The 25,094-nt window shown below is 41.7% G+C and overlaps 1 protein-coding gene and 1 long non-coding RNA gene across 2 annotated transcripts in view; one reads left to right on the top strand and one right to left on the bottom strand.

Annotated features, from left to right (window-relative positions):
- Positions 1-3,293, bottom strand: part of LOC112234330 (heparan-sulfate 6-O-sulfotransferase 3-B-like) — a 146,323-nt gene extending 143,030 nt beyond the window's left edge. The window contains exon 1 of the mRNA XM_042307007.1: positions 2,033-3,293. Within this exon, the coding sequence (XP_042162941.1) occupies positions 2,033-2,571 (539 nt within the window). The 5' untranslated portion in view covers positions 2,572-3,293. The remainder of the gene's footprint in view (positions 1-2,032) is intronic.
- Positions 3,294-16,518: 13,225 nt separating this feature from the next.
- LOC112234357 lies at positions 16,519-18,362 on the top strand. Its single transcript, XR_002950886.2, has 5 exons — positions 16,519-16,727; positions 16,910-16,982; positions 17,159-17,295; positions 17,893-18,051; positions 18,256-18,362. It is a non-coding gene; the product is annotated as an uncharacterized LOC112234357 (long non-coding RNA).
- Positions 18,363-25,094: the final 6,732 nt, after the last annotated feature.

The following is a 25,094-nucleotide window of genomic DNA, read 5'->3' as shown; positions in this document are numbered from 1 at the left end:
TGTAAGCAATAATACATAAAAAATAAAATAAATACTGCATTGTTTCCAAAGAACTTGAAGCGAGGCGACTATCTCTGTCGGCTCCATCTAGAATACCTATATAAGAATGCTATTAATTGACTACAGCTCAGCATTCAACACCATAGTACCCTCCAAGCTCAACATTAAGCTTGAGGCCCTGGGTCTCAACCCCGCCCTGTGCAATTGGGTCCTGGACTTTCTGATGGGCCACCCCCAGGTGGTGAAGGTAGGAAACAACATCTCCACTTCGCTGATCCTCAACACTAGGGCCCACAAGGGTGCAGGCTCAGCCCACTCCTGTACTCCCTGTTCACCCATGACTGCATGGCCATGCACGCCTCCAACTCAATCATCAAGTTTGCAGACGACACAATAGTAGTGGGCTTGATTCCCAAACAACGACAGCCTACAGGGAGGAGGTGAAGGCACTCAGAGTGTGGTGTCAGAAAAACAACTTTCTCACTCAATGTCAACAAAACAAAGGACATGATGGTGAACTTTAGGAAACAACAGAGCACCCCCCTGTCCACAGCGACGGGACATAGTGGAGAAGGTGGAAAATGTTCACTTCATCTGCGTACACATCACAGACAAACTGAAATGGTCCACCCACACAGACAGTGTGGGGAAGAAGGCGCCACAGCGGATCTCCAGAGGGTGTGCGGTCTGCACAACGCATCACCGGGGACAAACTACCTGCCCTCCAGGTCACCTACAGCACCCGATGTCACAGGAAGGCCAAAAAGATCATCAAGGACAACAACCACCCGAGCCACTGCCTCTTCACCCCACTACTATCCAGGAGGTGAGGTCAGTACAGGTGCATCAAAGCTGAGACCGAGAGACTGAAAAACAGCTTCTATCTCAATGCCATCAGACTGTTAAACAGCAATCACTAACTCAGAGAGGCTGCTGCCTACATAGACTCACATCTTTGGCCACTTTAATAAATGGATCACTCCTCACTTTAAACAATACCACTTTAATCATGTTTACATATCTTACATTACTCATCTCATATGTATATACTGCATATACTGTATCTTATACCATCTATTGCAGTGGTCGCACCGACTTTTCGACCTGAAGATCACTGACATCATGATTTGACCTCGTTGACCATTAAATGCAGGTACCATCAGTCCAGTAAAATTAAAAAGCTAATTATTTCAATGCATGCTCCACAGTGCCTCGCAAGTGCTAAACCAACTGATCTATTTGGTTATCAAAGCTCGAGTTTTGAAATATAACATGGTCTGATTAACAATATTGTCAGGCCAATCATATAGCCAATATGCTGTGATAATGTATTAGACCTACCGCCCAAACCTTATTCCTACAAAACTGTTTGTGTGAGGTTAATGTAAAAAAAAAAATATCTGAACAGTAGATCTCAGCTTGCTTTTCGACTGCAAAAGTGATCTTGACTCAGAAAAGTTTGGTGACCACTGATCTATCGCATCTTGCCTATGCTGCTCGGCCATCGCTCATCCATATATTTATATGTACATATTCTTATTCCATACCTTTAGATTTGTGTGTATTAGGTAGTTGGGAAATTGTTAGATTACTTGTTAGATATTGCTGCACTGTCGGACCTAGAATGACATAATTTCGCTACACTCGCATTAACATCTGCTAACCATGTGTATGTGACCAATAAAGTATCATTTGGATTCGATTTGGATGTCTCTATCCCTGAGACCTGTAAAGCATCACCAACAACTCAGTGTTGTTTAAGGTAACTTAAAATGTCTGTTTTGCATTACAGCTCATAGTCTCGAAGTTCAACGTTTAACTGTAAGTACGCTATGCTGCAATTGCAGAAGTAGAAGCACTTTTTCTTGAAGGCAATGCTACTGAAAGTGTGATTGTCAATGTAGACGTATTTCTCGCGTATAGTAAAATGTGTACACACACACACACACACACACACACACACACACACACACACACACACACACACACAGAGAGAGAAACACAACAGATCACATAGAATGTTATACAGTACCTTTTGTTCTTTTGAGCTTTCTTCTTGTCCATTATGACAGGTACACAGTTGGTGAGCTCTGTCCAGTCGGCATGCAAACCACAGCTCCAGCCCGTAGAGAACCGAGAGAACAGCCAGGACTCGTCTTTGCCTGGTCGGTGGCATGTACATTTCTTCTGCCCTGACTTACAGTCGCATGGCTGCTCCAAACGAATATTCCTAACTAAGTGCCTTCCAAACGTGGTTCCACCAGTCTTTTGAATGTGTAAAAACACTATCACATCGTCTCCTTTGATATTGAAATCCACGTGCCGCTGAAGGTCTCGTTCAGTAAAGTTGAATTTTGACAGCAATTTCGGTGGGCTGTCATCCTCCAGTTCTGTGTAAAAGTCTTCGGTTGTCCGATATTGGGTAGAAAGTAGACTGGCCCCTCTCAATTTTTCCCCAGTATTAAAGTGGCAAGAATTGCTGCCAGCTGGACAGATATATTGATAGCCTATCATTACAAAAAGAACAGCTAAAATAGGAACTAAGATCAGCTTATTGGATTTCTCATCCATTATAACAATAAGGTGTTTTCATATTAGTGTGAATTATTACACATTATCCTTTCAGTAGTTGCTTCTTGATTCATCATAATAATGTCTACGGACCTTCAAAGTGCCACATGTTGATGGACAAGACCTATCAAAAAGCGTATTCTGGTCTAAACATGTAGCCTACCTTAATGTTTTAAGGATACGGCATTCATATTCATCAACGCAGATAATTTAAAACAAGGCAGGTTTGCAACAAACAAAAAAACATGTCATATGTCGGTTACATATCCCTTGTTGGTTGTCCGAACTTCACAGACGGTGCTGCATACTAACGTCCCTCGTACTTGAATTTTAAGTGGAAACGAGCCATTCAAAATGTTTCATTCTGATCCGAACAAATGACAATTTACGTCTCGCGAAACAATCCCGTCTGTTTAAATTCAGCACCACAAACATGCATGTAGGCTGGAGGTTACTGGAGAAACGTCAGACGTTATCCTTATGAGGCAAGTGACTGCAGCTCCGACTACAATGGGATGGGTCCTGAAACGTCCTCATACATCGCGCGGTTTAGATTGTTTCAAATATTGTAGGCTACTACTTGAAGATGCTGTATCCAAGACTCCGTGATCATGTTACGCACTCTTCGTTGTCATATCCTATCTATTGATTTATGTGGACACATATTGTAGGCTACCTTGGCTATAGGCTAGCATAGGAGAAAGGGCTCATAATCTTATCTCGTAGTCGTAGAACAGATAGCCTGCATTCAGCTCTTACCGATCAGTCCGCACACACAAGTAACTGGACAACCGAAAGTCGATGTTCGTAAAATAATCTATGAGCAATTGAGAACGGAATGTGAGTTTAGTGCTGGGCAATTAGCAAATAGTAGATTTTATACTAAGAACATTTAACCAAAAGCACGTTGAAAATTTTCTTTGAAAGTCAATGGTTAGAATAATAAAATAAAAACGACAGCCAATCGAAGGTGGGAAAATGTATCCAGTCCAATCCAAATACTGTAGGCTACAAACTTCATGCAACCTGTTTCATGCATTGACATATGGTTGCATGAGAGCCAAAGGCTATTGAAACACAGTTTGCACGATATTAATACATTCATTGAAAAAAAAAATATAGACGTGAAATATATAGATATATTTTTAGATTCACCATTCATGGGAATGAACCATCATCACTTTCGACTTCAAGCACCATGGACAGATCCCAGGTATCGCGTAACAATACAATAGGCTTTTCTAAATTGTTTACGCATGGAGTCTACTGCAAATTGTTTACGCATGGAGTCTACTATAAGTTGTTGATGCATGGACTCTACTATAAGTTGTTGATGCATGGAGTCTACTATAAGTTGTTGACGCATGGAGTCTACTATAAGTTGTTGATGCATGGAGTCTACTATAAGTTGTTGACGCATGGAGTCTACTATAAGTTGTTGACGCATGGAGAGTCTACTATAAGTTGTTGACGCATGGAGTCTACTATAAGTTGTTGACGCATGGAGTCTACTATAAGTTGTTGACGCATGGAGTCTACTATAAGTTGTTGACATGGAGTCTACATGGAGTCTACTATAAGTTGTTGACGCATGGAGTCTACTATAAGTTGTTGACGCATGGAGTCTACTATAAGTTGTTGACGCATGGAGTCTACTATAAGTTGTTGAGTCTACTATGTTGAGTCTACTATAAGTTGTTGACGCATGGAGTCTACTATAAGTTGTTGACATGGAGCTATGGAGTCTACTATACTAGTTGTTGACGCATGGAGTCTACTATAAGTTGTTGACGCATGGAGGAGTCTAGTCTATAAGTTGTTGACGCATGGAGTCTACTATAAGTTGTTGACGCATGGAGTCTACTAAAGTTGTTGACGCATGGAGTCTACTATAAGTTGTTGATGCATGGAGTCTACTATAAGTTGTTGATGCATGGAGTCTACTATAAGTTGTTGATGCATGGAGTCTACTATAAGTTGTTGATGCATGGAGTCTACTATAAGTTGTTGATGCATGGAGTCTACTATAAGTTGTTGATGCATGGAGTCTACTAGTTGTTATGCATGGAGTTGTTGTTGATGCATGGAGTCTACTATAAGTTGTTGACGCATGGAGTCTACTATAAGTTGTTGACGCATGGAGTCTACTATAAGTTGTTACATGGAGTCTACTATAAGTTGTTGATGCATGGAGTCTACTATAAGTTGTTGACGCATGGAGCATGGAGTCTACTATAAGTTGTTGACGCATGGAGTCTACTATAAGTTGTTGACGCATGGAGTCTACTATATGGAGTTGTTGACGCATGGAGTCTACTATAAGTTGTTGACGCATGGAGTCTACTATAAGTTGTTGACGCATGGAGTCTACTATAAGTTGTTGTGCATGGAGTCTACTATAAGTTGTTGATGCATGGAGTCTACTATGGAGTCTACTAGTTGTTTGACGCATGGAGTCTACTATAAGTTGTTGACGCATGGAGTCTACTATAAGTTGTTGACGCATGGAGTCTACTATAAGTTGTTGACGCATGGAGTTGTTGATGGAGTCATGGAGTCTACTATAAGTTGTTGACGCATGGAGTCTACTATAAGTTGTTGAGTCTACTGGAGTCTACTAAGTTGTTGATGCATGGAGTCTACTATAAGTTGTTTGATGGAGCATGGAGTCTACTATAAGTTGTTGATGCATGGAGTCTACTATAAGTTGTTGATGCATGGAGTCTACTATAAGTTGTTGATGCATGGAGTCTACTATACTAGTTGTTGATGCATGGAGTCTACTATAAGTTGTTGATGCATGGAGTCTACTATAAGTTGTTGACGCATGGAGTCTACTATAAGTTGTTGACGCATGGAGTCTACTATAAGTTGTTATGGAGTCTACTATAAGTTGTTGACGCATGGAGTCTACTATATGGAGTTGTTGACGCATGGAGTCTACTATAAGTTGTTGACGCATGGAGTCTACTATAAGTTGTTGACGCATGGAGTCTACTATAAGTTGTTGATGCATGGAGTCTACTATAAGTTGTTGATGCATGGAGTCTACTATAAGTTGTTGATGCATGGAGTCTACTATAAGTTGTTGATGCATGGAGTCTACTATAAGTTGTTGATGCATGGAGTCTACTATAAGTTGTTGATGCATGGAGTCTACTATAAGTTGTTGATGCATGGAGTCTACTTGTTGTGCATGGAGTCTCTACTATAAGTTGTTGATGCATGGAGTCTACTATAAGTTGTTGATGCATGGAGTCTACTAAAGTTGTTGATGCATGGAGTCTACTATAAGTTGTTGATGCATGGAGTCTACTATAAGTTGTTGATGCATGGAGTCTACTATAAGTTGTTGATGCATGGAGTCTACTATAAGTTGTTGATGCATGGAGTCTACTGATATGGAGTTGTTGTTGATGCATGGAGTCTACTATAAGTTGTTGATGCATGTTGTTGTCTACTATAAGTTGTTGATGCATGGAGTCTACTATAAGTTGTTGATGCATGGAGTCTACTATAAGTTGTTGACATGGAGCATGGAGTCTACTATAAGTTGTTGATGCATGGAGTCTACTATAAGTTGTTGATGCATGGAGTCTACTATAAGTTGTTGATGCATGGAGTCTACTATAAGTTGTTGATGCATGGAGTCTACTATAAGTTGTTGATGCATGGAGTCTACTATAAGTTGTTGATGCATGGAGTCTACTATAAGTTGTTGATGCATGGAGTCTACTATAAGTTGTTGATGCATGGAGTCTACTGCAAATTGTTGATGCATGGAGTCTACTGCAAATTGTTGATGCATGGAGTCTACTATAAGTTGTTGACTCATGGTTCTGACAATCGGTAGTGAGGATGATTCATTCCCACGAAGAACACTTTGTGTAAAAAATAGCCTATAGCCTACAGGACATTTTTGGTGAATCGTGTTATTTGCTGTGTTATAGCCTATGTTTTAGAATCTCTCTATCCAAATAGATTACATGTATATTGCAGTCTACTAATTTTGTTTCAGGAATCACATTATGTGGGCTAACTATGGGGGACTTAATATTAACCAAATCCAGCCTAGTTCCAAGTCAAAATGATTTTTAAATAGGCCTACTTCACACACAGCAACTGCTTAACCTCATAATGGTTGGCTGTGTTGTACATGTGAAAATCTGATTGGGATTTCAAACCAATATTAGACGGATGTTGTTGGTATTAAGGCTTAGAAGTGACAATGGACAGCAAGCTCGTGCTTTACGGTGCGTGGTCACTGGTCCCAACCTTGAGCTCCTGTGGGAAGATGGAATGGGAGGGGTGGCAAGAAGGCCGGCTTTAACACCCACAAAAGGACAAAGTCATCAGGACTGTACTACACATGGATTGCATTAGCTGCCAGTGTTCAGCAGAAGAACACGGAAAAAGCAGAGGAAGTTAGCTGAGGCCTGACTAACGGATGGTCTGACACTGTGAGGAACACCACTAATGTGTTCTTTTCAGAGATGTACCACAGAGTTCACCAAACCACATTCAGAGAGTCTCTGAGATGTGGAGAAAATGTTAAGAATCAAAGGGTTATGGAAATGAAAAAGGTCGGTCCACTCACAAAGAAAAAACATGATTTCCTATAGGCCTTGAAGTAAATGTTTTTCTTCCCACTTAATCAGTGTCGGTATTCCAGACACATCAGGATCATTGGTTCTTATTTTTGGATTAAAACAAATGTTTTTTATGGTAAAGATTATATTTCCGTTGTTTTTTATTTCCACTACAGGAGCCAGAATCTCAACATATGCTTTCGTCTGGATATGGTGTTGAATAGGCCATAAAAAGCACTGAATACAAAGCTGTGAATGACACACAAGTAAACAGTGTGTTTGTGCGTGTCTGTTCTGTATTAAATTATAACAGATGCTAATTGAAGAACGTTAATGGCAACTCTATTACTTTTCAATACAGCAAGGAACAGTGAACAGTGAACAGGATGACATTGATGAAGTCCGCGGCTTTCTCGTCGGGAAATAAGTCAATGTATATGTAAGTCAATGTATTTGTATAATGAGATTGGAACAATATAATCACCTTCTCCCTTCTTCCATCCTAGAAAATCCCACCCAGATTTGAAAGAGCAGCTAGGGGCTCTCCGCAAGCATCTGTTGGAGAGCACCAACGACATGGCCCCTCTCAAAGTGTGGGATCTTCAAAGTGGTACTGGAACAACCATTATTTATCCTACAAGTTTTTCCTGACCACATGACCTGACTAGTTAGAACTAGATGGCAGGGTAGCCTAGTGGTTAGAGTGTTGGACTAGTAACTGGAAGGTTGCTAGTTCAAACCCCCGAGCTGACAAGGCACAAACTGTCATTCTGCCCCTGAACAGGCAGTTGACCCACTGTTCCTAGGCCGTCATTGAAAGTAAGAATTTGTTCTTAACTGACTTGCCTGGTAAAATACCAGGGCTTACCACTGAATCCGTGACTGTGAGGATTGCTGTGGTAACAGTTTGATTAATGGGAATGAAATGGAAGTCATAGCACTATACTTACTAAAGAGCTTACTAAAGCAATCAATCATGTTATTATGCACAATAGAGAGATTGCCAAGCACATGATCAATGGACCGGGCTTGGCCACATGTTGCTCCAACCACCCATGTGTTATGGCTTTGATTGTATGAATGGAAATTAAAAAGGAAAGAAGCTCTCAATAACTCAATCAGTTCAACACTGATGTCCTGATAGAAAGATGTTGATTCTATTTGAACATTTTTGACATTGAGCTAATGATACGTGTACAGACTTTGCAGTACACAGAGTTTCACAGAGTACTTCCGAATCAAACAAATAATATATTATTTATTGTATATAATTATATTATATAATATTTTATTTAATCTGTATGATTATTTGTGTTTATGCATGGAACATTTTCAACAAGCACTATAGGCATGCCAAGGTGATGTACATTCCCAAGAAAAATAATCAATTGGCTCAATTTAAAATAATTGTAACTTTTGATGAAAATGAAAAATGTTTCATTGTGTAGATCTAAGCTTCCAGGCAGCTGCTTCCACCATTGTCTGTACCAAAGATTGATTCTCTGTAACATACCTAAGTCAGAATTTCTCCAGCAGAGCCAAGGTAAACGTTTTCACCGCCTCACACTCTATTTCAAACCCCTCGCACATTCTACAGGAATAAATATTCCTGTTGAAATGAAATAAGAAGTCCTCCCAGTTTGTAGACCTGAATCCAATCCTAGGATGTAACTTGTTTTAGACAGCGGTTATGAGCAACAACCCACTAGTGCTGAATCAGCGGTGTGGCTCATGTTCACAGAGTCAGCTGTAGATATACTACTGTCTGAGGGCCCCACAGATTTTAGAGATTAAAAATGGGTTTTATTGCCAAAAGTAGACTACGCCTAGACTGCTTCTGTCTAAGCCACATTATAATGTTACTCTGATGTTAAACTAGCAAAAATAAGACTGGAAAGTTACTCGGCATTGTGAAGAAATAAGTAACAAAGTTACAAGGTTGTTAACTTCATATTTGATACAAGCTTACTCATTATATAATGTGGACATCCTAAGGAACTTGTCCATTTTGTCCTGGAAACTCCAGGTATGTGGGAGAAAAAGCTGATGGTGACTGTACATGTTTTACTCTTCCCATAGATCCCTGACAGTTTGTCCCTAAAAATGTGCACTTATCATCCCCTTTTGCACTAAGAACAGCCTCAATTAAATCGGTGAATGGACTCTACAAGGTGTCGAAAGAGTTTCACAGGAATGATGGCCCATGATAACTCCAATGCTTCCCACAGTTGTGTCAAGTTGGCTGAATGTCGTTTGGGTGGTGGACCATTCTTGATACACGTTGGGAAACTGCGTGACAACCCAGCAGCGTTGCAGTTCTTGACGCAAACCGGTGCACCTGGCACCCACTACCATACCCTGTTCAAAGGCACTTAAATATTTTGTCTTGCCCATTCACCCTCTGGAAGGCACGCATACACAATCCATGTCTCAATTGTCTCAAGGCTTAAAAATCCTGTCTCCTCCCCTTCAACTACACTGATTGAGGTGTATTAAACAAATTACATCAATATTGGATCATAGATTTCACCTGGATTAAACTTGTCCGTTTATTTCATAGAAAGAGCAGGTGTCCTTAATGTTTTGTATTCTCAGTGCATACTAGGTTTTGGATAGTAGTCAACTAACAGCAGTGAGTTGTTCTCTGTTCCAGCGGCTGACTAACACCAGTGAGTTGTTCTCTGTTCCAACGGCTGACTAACACCAGTGAGTTGTTCTCTGTTGCAGAGGCTGACTAACAGCAGTGAGCTGTTCTCTGTTGCAGAGGCTGACTAACACCAGTGAGTTGTTCTCTGTTCCAGAGGCTGACTAACACCAGTGAGTTGTTCTCCAGTGACTAACACCAGTGAGTTGTTCTCTGTTCCAACGGCTGACTAACACCAGTGAGTTGTTCTCTGTTCCAGAGGCTGACTAACACCAGTGAGTTGTTCTCTGTTGCAGAGGCTGACTAACAGCAGTGAGCTGTTCTCTGTTGCAGAGGCTGACTAACACCAGTGAGTTGTTCTCTGTTCCAACGGCTGACTAACACCAGTGAGTTGTTCTCTGTTGCAGAGGCTGACTAACAGCAGTGAGCTGTTCTCTGTTGCAGAGGCTGACTAACACCAGTGGGTTGTTCTCTGTTCCAGTGGCTGACTAACACCAGTGAGTTGTTCTCTGTTGCAGCGGCTGAGTGAGACCATGGGGATCCACCCAGGAGACGGATTCCTGTACATTAATGGCCTGCACAATGATCTGGACGTCAACAACCTCTTCAGATACAATAGGAGATCAGCTCTGCTCAGCTTAGCTCTGCAGTCAAGTTCTCCTGCTCTATTCTCTCTCTCGCTGGGTCAACTCAGTCTTAGCCCGGGCTCTCACCGTTGAGGAAGCTACTCTGAAAATATAGTTTATGAAGCTACCAATTACTTCACTCTGGATTAAGTGAAGCTACGCTTAAGATACCCTTAAGAAAAATATAGTTTACTGAACTAAAGTAACCAAAAAAGAAAGGAAATTCTTTCCTACTGAAAAGTAGTCCAGTAGTTAGCTACCCCACTATAGTTATTAACTACTAAAAACTACCAAGATTTGAATGTAGTTCAACCACCACCAAGCTAGTGCAAAAGCACAGGAAGCTTCTGAAGGGAGAACAGCTCAAATGGCTGGAACAGAGCAAATGGAATGGCATCAAACACTTGGAAAGCATGTGATACCCTTCCACCTATTCCTCTCCAGTCACTATCACGAGCCCATTCTCCCCAATTAAGGTGCCACCAACCTCCGTTGTGCAAAAGGTAGTTTACACGTAGTTCACTACTCCCTAACACTGCTGGCTGCCCACAGCTCAGTGATCCAGGGCTGCAGGATCAGAGCTAGCTGGCTGCCCACAGCTCAGAGATCCAGGGCTGCAGGATCAGAGCTGGCTTAGCGCACCATCAATAGACAGCTCCCCTGTTCAGGGAAGATGCAAGCTGACCTGTGAATTCTTAGATTCTCTGTCTTTGGTAGAATCTTTGACACTATCAAATAAAATAACATTTCATTTGTCACATGCTTTGTACTCAACAGGTGTAAACTAACAGTGAAATGATTACTTACTATGCAGAGAGAAAGAAAATAGAGAAATAATAGAAAAGTGAAACACACTCCTCAGAGAAGGAAGGGGAGGACCATCCTGCTCAGTGAATTTCATAAAATAAAAAAAAATGGTAAAACATTTAAAAAGTATAATAAATATAATCACATCACCAAACATTTGATTAAAACACACTATTTTGCAAAGAAGGCCTACAGTAGCCTCAACAGCACTCTGTGGAGTAGCACCAAGATGTAGCCGGAGGACAGCTAGCTTTTGTCCTCCTCTGGGTATATTGACTTAAATACAAAACCTAAGAGGCTCATAGTTCTCACCCCCTTCCATAGACTTACAGTAATTATGACAACTTCTGAAGGATGTCCTCCAACCTATCAGAGCTCTTGCAGCATGAACTGAAATGCTGTCCAAACAATCAAAGAATCAGAGAATGAATCTAGTACTGAAAGCATAAGCTACAGATAGCTAGGACTGCAGTGTATAAAATGTTGTGAATAGTTGACTCAAAGAGAGAGAGAGAGAGAAAGACAATAGTTGAACAAATGTATTTCTTCCAGAATTAAGGCGAAGCATTGTCATTTTTTTTCTTCAGTTTCACTTACTTAGCTAGCAAATGCAGCTAGCTAGTTTAGGCTACTGAAACACCCTGCTCAAACTGAGGGATGCTATGTTAGCTAGCTGGCTATGACTATCCAACACAACACTGGAACTTCCAAGTCAAGGTACGCTTTTGGTTTTATTGCCACCGGGGCGCACCAGATAATATGGTGCCAACAATGTAGGCTGTGTGTGGCGTTTTGTCTTGGAAATGTGTTTTTTTGCCTGGTCCCATACAGCTGATACAGTGTTGTGCATTGGAGCGCATGGATGCCACAAGGAATAAAACGTGCCTGTGTGTTTACGCGTGATCAGGGGTGTATTCATTCCGCCGATTCTGATGAAAAACAATTCTTAAATGGAAGCAAATGGAACAAAATGGGGATACTTGAATTTGCCCAATAAAAACTCTTGTTTGCAACTGTTGGACTGCTAATTACATCCTATATCAGCTTCATGCAGGCAAGATTGTGCAAGGCGGTATTGAATGTCATTGTCTGTCCATGTGTCAAATTTGTCTCTCGACCTGTCTGCCCCTATGTTGTAAAGTTCATTCATAGACTAGGTTGTAGCGACCTCATGATGGGTGTAGGGAAGATTCGAGTATCACGCATAAACCTATCGCTGTTACTTTGAACTGGGTGAATGGAATATGAATTACAGTCATCCAATATCCTCATCTAAAACGGGACTGATGGCACTGGGAGTAAACCTGGGCAAGCTAGTGAGACTGCCCATGATCCCAGACTGCCCATGATCCCACATCCACCATCCAGCTACAGTGCCCTCCGTAAGTATTGGGACAGTGAAGCATTAATTTTTTTTGTGAGAAAGTTAGACACATAAATATCATACCCCCTCAAAAATGCTAATCTCCCGTGTAATTGTAATGATGCGATGTTAGCATGTCTTGGGGGTATGATATTTGTCCATCTGTAACTTTCTCACTCGTCATTATTTGTGATTCATTCAGGACTATCCATTAATCATGGATAGCATCCACATCAACGTAGACGAGTTTAATAACATTATATTCTTACTTGCAATAAAAGTGACTCCACAATGACACGAGACATTAGAATAATCTGTAACACAACCAAAACAAACAGCAAATGCATCCAACACGTTTGTCAGAAGGTTTGTGTAGTCATTACCGTGCTATGAAAATATACAACTTTTAAAGACTTTAATACACATACAGTATAGGTGAATTTGTCCCAATACTTTTGGTCCCCTAAAATGGGGGGGACTATGTACAAAAAGTGCTATAATTTCTAAACAGTTGTGGATGAAAATACCTTGAAATTAAAGCTCAAAGTCTGCACTTTAAACTAATTTTGAATTCCAAAGAGTACAGAGCCAAAACAAAATGGGCCATTGTCCCAAAAGCTAAGGAACGCACTGTATGATGATGAGAGTCAGAGATGAATCCGTGCCAACAACACAGTCCTGTGGAAGTGAATTATTTTTTAAATCTCGCCTGGCCCAGACCAGCATTGCAGGTGCTTTGTCTTGAGTGTTCTTATTGGGGTGTGGATGAAACTATTGCGCAATAGGGTTGCAAAGGAATGGTATATTACTGGAAACTTTAGAAGTTTACCAGAAAACTAACATAATTTTAGTAACTTTCAAGGAATATGTGGAATTTTATCAGATTGCGTCTAGTGTCCTTTTTGGGCACTTCAGATTATCACAGGTGCTTTGGCCCCCTGAGTGGCTTTATCACATGTAAAATGTACACAAAGTCTAATAAGAAGTTTTTAAATAAAAAATAGAATGACAAAGCTGTGATACATTATACTGAATATAAAGCAACAATTTAGTGAACACATTTGGTGCTTAATATGAGGGTTTCAACAATGAATATTCTGTATATGTCAATATGTCTTGGTTGGTAATGTCTTGGGGCCAAACAGGTGGCAGTTATGAAGTAGGACAATATTTGGAAGAGTTGCAGAGAAAAGAAAACCATTGTTGATTAGTTTGCAACCCTAATTGCACATGTCCAAGTCTGCCCAAAAGCTCAATTATGCACTGGGTAGCCAGCCAAGGAAAGCTATGATATAGATGGGTTAACTGACAACGTCCCAAGAACGATGCACATGCTTAAATGGGGCACAAGTCCATTACTTGTTTTTCAGTCTCTCGGGCCCCAGCTTTGATGCACCTGTGCTGTTTCCACCTTCTAGATGGTAGCGGGGTGAACATGCCCTGGCTCCGGTGGCTTTAAGGGCAAAGCCACAATTCACCAGGCTACTGAGGTTAAAGAGGAGCTGTTGCGCCTTCTTCACCGCACTGTCTGTGTGGATAGATCTTTTCAGGTTGTCAGTGATGTGCATGCTGTGGAACGTTTCACCCTCTCCACTGCGGCCCCATCGATGTGGATGGGGGTGTGCTCCCTCTGCTGTCTCCTGAAGTCCACCATCAGCTCCTTCATTTTGTTGACGTTGAGGGAGAGGTTATTTTCTTGACAGCACTCCGCCAGGGCCCTCACCTCCTCCCTGTAGGCTGTCTCATCGTTGTTGGTAATCAGGCTTACCTCATGGATATAACCCATATTAGCATGGACATGGCCACTGAGGACTTACCCCATTTTAAAGTTGTCAACTGAGTGGGGATTCCTATGAGTTGGGAGCAATCTGCCAATGAATAAAAATTAAACTGACTACTTTAAGAGATAGCCTCAATGGCACTGCCCACGCTGTTACAGATACTATAATGACACAGATACAAAGATGAGTCCTCTATTGATCTTCATAGCTTGTTGTTCACACACGTATCTGCCCTCTCATTGACCATAATGGTCCCACCTGGTCTCGCCTCCTCTCGCCTGTCTTCCATCTTTGAGGACATGTATTCCCATTGTGAGAGTGGTCACTTGACTATCTTGTTAATATAATAGACAATATTTGGGTGCGGACATGTTTGTTTTTTGTTGCCATGAATAGTGCTTGTGAGGCAGCACTCGTGCACAGATATATATTTTTTCCCATGAATCTTACTTGTGAGGCAATACTGGTGCCAAAAGCAGTGCCCCTAGTGGCGAAAGTAAGAATTGAAACCATTGAAAATTATGTACATGGTCATAGAGGACAAAGGAAAATAGACTTAGAGAAAACAGAGACAAAGACCAAACAAATGTGGTACGGTGTGGAAATTAAAACAAATGAGTGAATAAATGCAGAAAAAGTTAATTTGAACAATATAAAACAATCAGACGAGAGAAAAGCGTCAGGTAGTCAAGTGGTTTGAGCATTAGGCCAGTAACCAGAAAGGTTGCAGGATCGAATCCCTGAGCTGACAAGATCTGTCATTCTGCCCCTGAACAAGGCAGTTAACCCACTGTTCCCCGGTAGGCTGTCATTGTAACTAAGAAGGTGTTCTTAACTGACTTTCCTAGTTAAATAAAGGTAAACAACAACAGTAAAACCATGTAGAATGTATGTCTGGCTACCCTAGGGTCATGAAGCATAGAAATGGTATTATTCAAAAATATAACATACAGTTAAACTGTCAAAGAAAAGGACAAATATTGTGATATGATATTTTGGCCATATCACCCAGTTTTAATTTAATATGAGGTCCCTTTGCCATATTATTATGTAAATTACATTGAATAAAATAACAACAAATGGTATGATATATTTAAATATACTGTAGTTTGTGTTTTTCTAGCCAGGCTTGCTGTCTGTCTGTCACATTGAATGTTTACCTCTGGCTTGTCTGCTCTGGGCAGAGATAGACAGGAAGGGGTGTTACAGTAGTATACCAGTGTGGCTCTATGACTTCTCAGGGAGGTTTCTCAGCCTTCTGATATTGAGAGTGCTGAAAGTGCCAGTTTGGCTTGTAATGGATTATTTAGCTACAGTAGGAGTCTACTGTATACATGTAGTTAACCTCTCATGCACTATTCACTCCGATGGAGCCAACGCAGCACCATATCATCTGCTCCTTGGGGAATATGGAATGAAGTGCCGCAGCATTGAATGAATTTGATAGTTTTCACAAGCTGAACTGTAGGTTGCTGATATGTAAGATATGGAGGTTAAGGTTGCCGATATTTAATAATAATTTGGTAGGTGCTTATATTTAATATGCATGTTTAAATTGGAAATGTAAAAAAAAAAAATGCATACCCCAACTCTCCCTGAGACACCCTGGAGAGTGGGGTCACAGCTAGGGTCTTCGGTTATTGGGGCGGCAGGTAGCCTAGTGGTTAGGGCATTGGGCCAGTAACCAAAAGTTTGCTAGATTGAATCCCTGAGCGGACAAGGTAAAAATCTGTCGTTCTGCCGCTGAACAAGGCAGTTAACCCACTGTTCCTGGGCCATCATTGTAAATAAGAACTGTTTTTAACTGACTTGCCTAGTTAAATAAAGGCAAAATAAAAAAAATAAAAACAATTAATGGCAACTCTGGAACAATTAGGGTTAAGTGCCTTGCTCAAGGGCACATCAACAGACTTTTCAACTTGTTGGCTCGGGGATTCAAACGTGTGACCTTTCGGTTACTGGCCCAACACCAACTGCTAGGCTACCTGCCAGGGCTGCCTAACCCTCTTCCTGGAGATCTACCGTCCTGTGGTTTTCAGTCCAACCCTAATGTAGCACACCTGATTCTACTTATTAGCTGCTCAACAAGACCTTAACTAGCTGAATCAGATATGCTAAATTAGGGTTGCACAGTAAATCAGGACAGTAGATCTCCAGGAAGAGGGTTGGGCAGCCCTGCTCTAAGCGCAAGGCTATCTGCCACCCCATTGCTCTAACTGCTAGGCTACCTGCCACCCTAACTCTCAAACCGCAAGGTACCTGCCACCCCATTGCGCTAAGCGCTAGGCTACCTGCCACCCCATTGCGCTAAGCGCTAGGCTACCTGCCACCCCATTTCTGGCTGATGTGAGTGTTGCTTTTTTTGTATTTAGTACCGCATTCTAATTAAATGCAGCTATTCTACCAATGCTTTCACTGTACTGATTACTCTGAAGTCAGCCTAAGGACACTATTACTCAGTTTAAGACAAAACGAATGAAACATTCTCACAACCTAAACCTGCTTTCCTCTTGCTTTGTCTTTCTCAGAGGATTAACTATGTGCCGCAGCTGGCCCACAAGTATTCAGGAGTACGTTCCCTGGAGTCATCCACCAGATCTGGTGAGTCCCTGGAGGAGAGCAGAGCAGAGCAGAGGAGAGGACAGCTGGGAGGGCTTGTGACACAAAGCCACTGTAACAGTTGGTTCTGGTTTTTAGAGGACGTTGTGTATCACAGTGCCTGTGATGTAAAGGAGATTGATGGTTAAGTCTCACTGAACCTTTTTGTGCACTTGCAGATGTAGAGTACAACAAAGTGCAGACCGGTGAGATATCTGTCGATACGGTGTCTGCATGTCTCAGGAAGAAATTCCCAAAAGCCATTGTTGCAAGGATTCTTGGGGAGGATTCTGATGACAAAATAAAGACATATACAGTATGTTTCACTGGTGCATACAGTGTCTTGCAAAAGTATTCATCCCCCTTGGCGGTTTTCCTATTTTGTTGCATTACAATCTGAAATTTAAATAGATTTGTATTTTGATTTCATGTAATGGACATACACAAAATAGACCAAATTGGGGAAGTGAAATGGTAAAAATTACTTGTAAAAAAAAAAATCAAAAATCAAATTCAAACTGAAAAAGTGGTGATTGCATATGTATTCACCCCCTTTACTATAAAGCCCATAAATAAGATCTGGTTAACCAATTACCTTCAGAAGTCACATAATTAGTTAAATAAAGTCCACAAGTGTGCAAGGTCTAGGTTTTAAGACATTAAAAATAGGAAAAATGCCAAAGGGGGTGAATACTTTTGCAAGCCACTGTATACATTCAAATGTAAACAATATATTATGCAGTTGTTTCAAAGTACATTTGATTACATGCCTCTAAAGGTTGGTTCATGATGCCTACATGTACATAACTCATGAACCCAGTGGAGGTTGCTGAGGGAAGGACGGATCATAATAATGTCTGGAATGAAGTCAATGGAATGTTATCAAACATATGGTCTGTGTTGGGGGGAGCAGACCGGTGCCGTGTTGTAAAGAAAAGTAGCTTGGACCCCCCCCGCCTCTGTTCAACGGAGTCCCACTCAGTGCTGAAGAGAGAGTCTCCAGCTCATCTGGGTCTGACACCCTGCAGCTCATCATGGACACCACCATTTCTCCCAGAGAGCTGTCTGTATGGTAAGAGCTATTGGGGGAATTGTAGGAATTATTTATTTAATGACTCTTGCAGAAGAACAAGGATGTCAATGTGTGTCCAATTATTGTCCATTTGTGGAAGAAGAGCAATAATACTTGATCTATTTGTGGAAATATATTTCTTTGTTATTGAATATGCTAGAACTGGCTCTGGATGGACTGAATATGGTTTACTCACCTGATCAGGGCCAGCTGTCTCAAAGGGCAGATATGGTGACACATCTGATGGACCAGGCCAACGTGGTACCACGCATCAACCCTCTAATTCTCAGCATAGACAGAACATATCTGGACCTCACAGCTTCTCCAGGTATCACAAACAAATTGATATCCTTTGTTGATGTGTATATTTACAATTACAGTCCTTTTAATAATTAATATAAATAATAATTAATCTTACACAACTTTTGTTAAACATGGTGGATATTTTTTCTTCCTTCCAGATGTAGATGAGTGGGAGGACACCACCATGTCCTCATACACAAGACTGATGTGGAAGTGAATGAAGTATTTCACCAAAAATGTTGAGTGACAAGAAATCATTTCTTTCACAATTTTTTTTATTTGTTATTTTTTTCCCCTTGAGTGTACATGCTGTGTAATGTTTTATGGTTGAGTATACTTGTACATAGAGTGTTTGTTCCTTAAACATCTCATCTCGCCAGGTGGATCTTCGCTCTTTACACATGGATATAATATTGACATATTAGTATGGGTCCAGGGATGTGTAAAATTGCCCTTTAGGGAAGTCGTCTGAGTTCATTTCTCTCTCTCGTTCTCAAAACTTGAGACAAATTTAATTTCCCTTCTCACTGCCAGTTTCCATTGTTAGTAGGTGATCTGTGTCAAGACCCTTTTAAGGGATTAACAATATTCCCTTATAAGGCAAACTGGAGCTTTTAGATGAGATCCCCCTTGTCAGAAATACTTTTATCTCTTGCTGCTTTTCATTTGATGGCGAGACTGGCTGAGTCACTGTGTAGTTGAGTATTTGAAGTGATTCAGGGTATTTTGACAATGGACGTTTTTCTGCTGTCAGAAATGTCAACATATTTATAATTTTTCATTATAGAGAAGACTGGGGTTAGTTGAAGCACCTTAACTGGACTCCCGAGTGGCACAGTGGTCTAAGACATTGCATCTTAGTGCAAGAGGTGTAACTGTAGTACCTGGTTCAAATCCAGGCTGCATCACATCTGGCTGTGATTGGGAGTCCCATAGGGTGGCCACAATTGGTCCAGGTTTGGCTGGGGTACTTGTTCTTAACATACTTGAATAATATAAAATGTCAGAATGAGCAATGTATGGAATATATACTGAGTGTACAAAACATTAAGACCCCCTGTCCTCTTCCATGACATAGACTGACCAGGTGAATCCAGGTGAAAGCGATGATCCCTTATTGATGTCAACTGATAAATCCACTTCAAATCAGTGTAAATGAAGGGGAGAAGATAGGTTTTTTAGGATTTTTAAGTCTTGAGAAAATTGAGAGATGGATTGTGTATGTGTGCCATTAAGAGGGTGAATGGGCAAGACACATTTTTTAAGTGCCTTTGAACAGGGTATGGTAGTAGGTGCCAGGTGCAACAGTTTGTGTCAAGATCTGCAATGCTGCTGGGTTGTTCACGTTTAACAGTTTCCCGTGTGTATCAAGAATGGTCCACCACCTAAAGGACATCCAGCCAACTTGACACAACTATGGGAAGCATGGGAGTCAACATGGGTCAGCATCCCTGGTGGACACTTGACTCCTTGTAGAGTCCATTCCCCCAATGAATTGAGACTGTTCTGAGGGCAAAAGGGGGTGCAAGTCAATATTAGGAAGGTGTTCCTAAATGTTTTGTACACTCAGTGAGCTACAAAACTACAAAACTATTTTTGGTTATTTTTGGTTATTTTAAATGATACAATGACTAATGACATTAAAGTGCAGACTGTCAGCTTTCATTTGAGAGTATTGTCATCCATATCAGGTGAACTGTTTTGAAATTACTGCACTGTTTGTACATAGTCCCCCATTTTAGGGGACCAAAAGTATTGGGACAAAATCACTTATATGTTTATTAAAGTAATCAGAAGTGTAGTATTTGGTCCCATATTCCTAGCATGTAACATACAGTAGAAAAAAAGTATATATATACAGTGTGTACAAATGAGGTAAGATAAGGGAGGTAAGGCAATAAAATAAGCCAAAGTGGTGAGGCAATTACGATATACCAATTAAACACTGGAGTGATAGATGTGCAGAAGTAGAGATTCTGCGGTGCAAAGGAGCAAAATGAGTAAATACAGTATTTAAAAAAAAAAAAAATTATTTCACCTTTATTTAACCAGGTAGGCTAGTTGAGAACAACTTCTCATTTGCAACTGCAACCTGGCCAAGATAAAGCAAAGCAGTGTGACACAGACAACACAGAGTTACACATGGAGTAAACAATAAACAAGCCAATAACACAATAAACAAGTCAATGACACAGTAGAAAAAAGAAAGTCTATATACAGTGTGTGCAAAAGGCATGAGGAGGCAATAAATAGGCCATAGGAGCAAATAATTACAATTTAGCAGATTAACACTGGAGTGATAAATGAGCAGATGATGATGTGCAAGTAGAGATACTGGTGTGCAAAAGAGCAGCAAAGTAAATAAAAAATTTAAAAGTATGGGGATGAGGTAGGTAGATTGGGTGGGCTATTTACAGATGGACTATGTACAGCTGCAGCGATCGGTTAGCTGCTCAAATAGTTGATGTTTAAAGTTGGTGAGGGAAATAAAAGTCTCCAACTTCAGCAATTTATGCAACTCGTTCCAGTCACTGGCAGCAGAGAACTGGAAGGAAAGGCGGCCAAATAAGGTGTTGGCTTTGTGGATGATCAGTGAGATATACCTGCTGGAACGTGTGCTACCGGTGGGTGTTGTTATCGTGACCAATGAACTGAGATAAGGCAGAGCTTTACCTAGCATAGACTTATAGATAACCTGGAGCCAGTGGGTCTGGTGATGAATATGTAGCGAGGGCCAGCCGACTAGAGCATACAGGTCGCAGTGGAGGGTGGTATAAGGTGATTTGGTAACAAAACGGATGGCACTGTGGTAGATTGCATCCAGTTTGCTGAGTAGAGTGTTGGATGCTATTTTGTAGATGACATCGCCGAAGTCGAGGATCGGTAGTATAGTCAGTTTTACTAGGGTGAGTTTGGCGGTGTGAGTGAAGGAGGCTTTTTTGCGAAATAGAAAGCCGATTCTAGATTTGATTTTGGATTGGAGATGTTTAATATGAGTCTGGAAGGAGAGTTTACAGTCTAGCCAGACACCTAGGTATTTATAGTTGTCCACATATTCTAGGTCAGAACCATCCAGGGTGGTGATGTTAGTCGGGCGGGCGGGTGCGGGCAGCGAAAGGTTGAAAAATATGCATTTGGTTTTACTAGCGTTTAAGAGCAGTTGGAGGCCACAGAAGGAGTGTTGTATGGCATTGAAGCTCGTTTGGAGGTTAGTTAGCACGTTGTCCAAGGAAGGGCCAGAAGTATACAAAATGGTGTCGTCTGCATAGAGGTGGATCAGGGAATCGCCCGCAGCAAGAGCGACATCATTGATATATACAGAGAAAAGAGTTGGCCCAAGAATTGAACCTTGTGGTACCCCCATAGAGACTGCCAGAGGTCCGGACAACATGCCCTCGGATTTGACACACTGAACTCTGTCTGCAAAGTAGTTGGTGAACCAGGCGAGGCAGTCATTAGAGAAACCAATTCTATTGAGTCTGCCGATAAGAATACGGTGATTGACAGAGTCGAAAGCCTTGGCCAGGTCGATGAAGAAGGCTGCACAGTACTGTCTTTTATTGATGGGTGTTATGATATGGTTTAGTATCTTGAGCATGGCTGAGGTGCACCCGTGACCAGCTCAGAAACCAGATTGCATAGCGGAGAAGGTACGGTTGGATTCGAAATGGTCGGTGATCTGTTTCTTAACTTGGCTTTCGAAGACCTTAGAAAGGCAGGGTAGAATAGATATAGGTCTGTAGCAGTTTGGGTCTAGAGTCTCCCCCTTTGAAGAGGGCGATGACCCCGGCAGCTTTCCAATCTTTGGGGATCTCAGATGATACCAAAGAGGTTGAGCAGGCTAGTAATAGGGGTTGCAACAATTTCGGCAGATCATTTTAGAAAGAGTGGGTCCAGATTGTCTAGTCCTGCTGATTTGTAGTCCAGAATTTGATGCTCTTTCAGAACATCAGGTATCTGGATTTGGGTGAAGGAGAAATGGGGGAGGCTCGGGCAAGTTGCTGTGGGGGGTGCATGGCTGTTGACCAGTGTAGGGGTGGCCAGGTGAAAAGCATGGTCAGCTGTAGAAAAATGCTTCTTGAAATTCTCAATTATCGTGGATTTATCGGTGGTGACAGTGTTTCCTAGCCTCAGTGCAGTGGGCAGCTGAGAGGAGGTGCTCTTAAACTCCATGGACTTTACAGTGTCCCAGAACTTTTTTGAGTTGCCAACAGGATGCAAATTTATGCTTGAAAAAGCTCGCCTTAGCTTTCCTAACTGCTTGTGTATATTGGTTCCTAACTTCCCTGAAAAGTTGCATGTCACCAACTTGAGGTTGCCCCAGGATGTTTTTGTGCTGGTCAAGGGCAGTCAGGTCTGGAGTGAACCACGGGCTATATCTGTTCCTGGTTCAATTTTTTTTGAATGAGGCATGCTTATTTAAGATGTTGAAGAAGAATAGCCAGGCATCCTCTACTGACGGGATGAAGTCAATATCCTTCCAAGATACCCGGGCCAGGTCGATTAGATAGGCCTGCTCGCTGAAGTGTTTTAAGGAGCTTTTGACAGTGACGAGGGGCGATTGTTTGACCGTAGACCCATTATGGATGCAGGCAATGAGGCAGTGATCGCTAAGAGCTTAGTTGAAGACAGCATAGGTGTATTTGGAGGGCAGGTTGGTTAGGATGATATGTATGAGGGTGCCAGTGTTTATGAATTTGGGGTTGTACCTGGTATGTTCGTTGATAACTTTGTGAGATTGAGGGCATCAAGCTTAGATTGTAGGATGGCCAGGGTGTTAAGCATGTCCCAGTTTAGGTCATCTAGCAGCACGAGCTCTGAAGATATATGGGGGCAATCAATTCACATATTGGTTCCAGGGCACAGCTGGGGGCAGAGGGTGGTCTATAGCAAGCGGCAACGGTGAGAAACTTGTTTCTGGAAAGGTGGATTTTTAGAAGTAGAAGCTCTAAATGTTTGGGCACAGACCTGGAGAGTAAGACATAACTCTGCAGGCTATCTCTGCAGTAGATTGCCACTTCGCCCCCTTTGGCAGTTCTATCTTGTTGGAAAATGTTGTAGTAAGGGATGGAAATTTCAGGGTTTTTGGTGATCTTCTTAAGCCAGGATTCAGACACGGCTAGGACATCTGGGTTGGCAGAGTGTGCTAAGGCAGTGAATTAAATAAACTTGGAGAGAAGGCTTCTAATGGTAACATGCATGAAACCAAAGCTTTCGGTTACAGAAGTCAACAAATGAGAGCACCTGGGGAATGGGAGTGGAGCTAGGCACTGCTGGGCCTGGGTTAACCTCTACATCACCAGAGGAACAGAGGAGGATTAGGGAACGGCTAATGGCTGTAAGATCTGGTCGTCTTGTACGTTCGGAACAGAGAGTAAAATGAGCAGGTTTCTGGGCACAATATAATAGATTCAAGGCATAATGTACAGACAAAGGTATGATAGGATGTGAATACAGAGGAGGTAAACCTAGGCATAGAGTGACGATGAGAGAGATATTGTCTCTAGAAACATAATTTAAACCAGGTGATGTCACCGCATGTGTGGGAGGTGGAACTGAAGGGTTAGCTCAAGCATATTGAGCAGGGCTAGAGGCTCTACAGTGAAATAAGACAATAATCACTTACCAGAACAGCAATGGACAAGTCACATTGACATTAGGGAGAGGCATGCATAGCCAAGTGATCATAGGGGTCCAGTGAGTAGTTAAGCTGGCTGGAGACACGGCGATTCAGACAGCTAGTGGGCTGGGGCTAGCAAGCTAGCAGAAGGGCCTTAGAGGTACGTAGCGACGGAAGAAGTCTGTTATAGCCTCCTCAAGCGGTTCCATCGGCAGACCAGCCGTGATGGATTAGTAGGGATCCGTATAGTAAAGGTGCCCAGTCCAATTGGCAAAATAGGTATAGTAGCCCAAGAAATTGGCCGATGGACCTATTCAGCTAACAGTCCGATATGCTCTAGACAGCTAGCGGGCCGCGGTTAGCAGGATAGCAGATGGGCATTCAGGGGACGTCGCGACGGAGGGACTTGTTGCAAAACGATCCCACAGGCGGATTACGTCAGTAGTCCAGTCGTGATGGATTAGCAGGGCTTCGTGTAGTAAAAGGGGTCCAAAATAGGTATTGTAGCCCAAGGAGTGGCTGATGGACCTCTTCAGCTAGCCGGGAGATGGGCCTAGCATGGGCTAGCGCCAGGCTAATTGATGCTTGCTCTGTGACAGAGTTGCGGTTTAGGAAAAAAAAAAAAAAAAGATATGCGAAAAGAAATATATAAAAAATACAGTGCCTTGCGAAAGTATTCGGCCCCCTTGAACTTTGCGACCTGTTTTGCAAGGAGGAATGGGAAAAAATTTCAGTCTCTCGATGTGCAAAACTGATAGAGACATACCCCAAGCGACTTACAGCTGTAATCGCACCAAAAGGTGGGGCTACAAAGTATAAACTTAAGGGGGCTGAATAATTTTGCACGCCCAATTTTTCAGTTTTTGATTTGTTAAAAAAGTTTGAAATATCCAATAAATGTCATTCCACTTCATGATTGTGTCCCACTTGTTGTTGATTCTTCACAAAAAAATACAGTTTTATATCTTTATGTTTGAAGCCTGAAATGTGGCAAAAGGTCGCAAAGTTCAAGGGGGCCGAATACTTTCGCAAGGCACTGTATATACACGGGACAAGACGAGGACAAAGACGTCTGACTGCTACGCCATCTTGGGGAAAAAAAGATATGTATGCCTCTGTA

The sequence above is a fragment of the Oncorhynchus tshawytscha genome, linkage group LG26 (genome assembly GCF_018296145.1).
Source record: "Oncorhynchus tshawytscha isolate Ot180627B linkage group LG26, Otsh_v2.0, whole genome shotgun sequence".
NCBI classification, from domain to species: domain Eukaryota; kingdom Metazoa; phylum Chordata; class Actinopteri; order Salmoniformes; family Salmonidae; genus Oncorhynchus; species Oncorhynchus tshawytscha.
The sequence above is the reverse complement of the archived record's forward strand: the minus strand, read 5'-3'. Positions and strand labels throughout refer to the sequence as shown.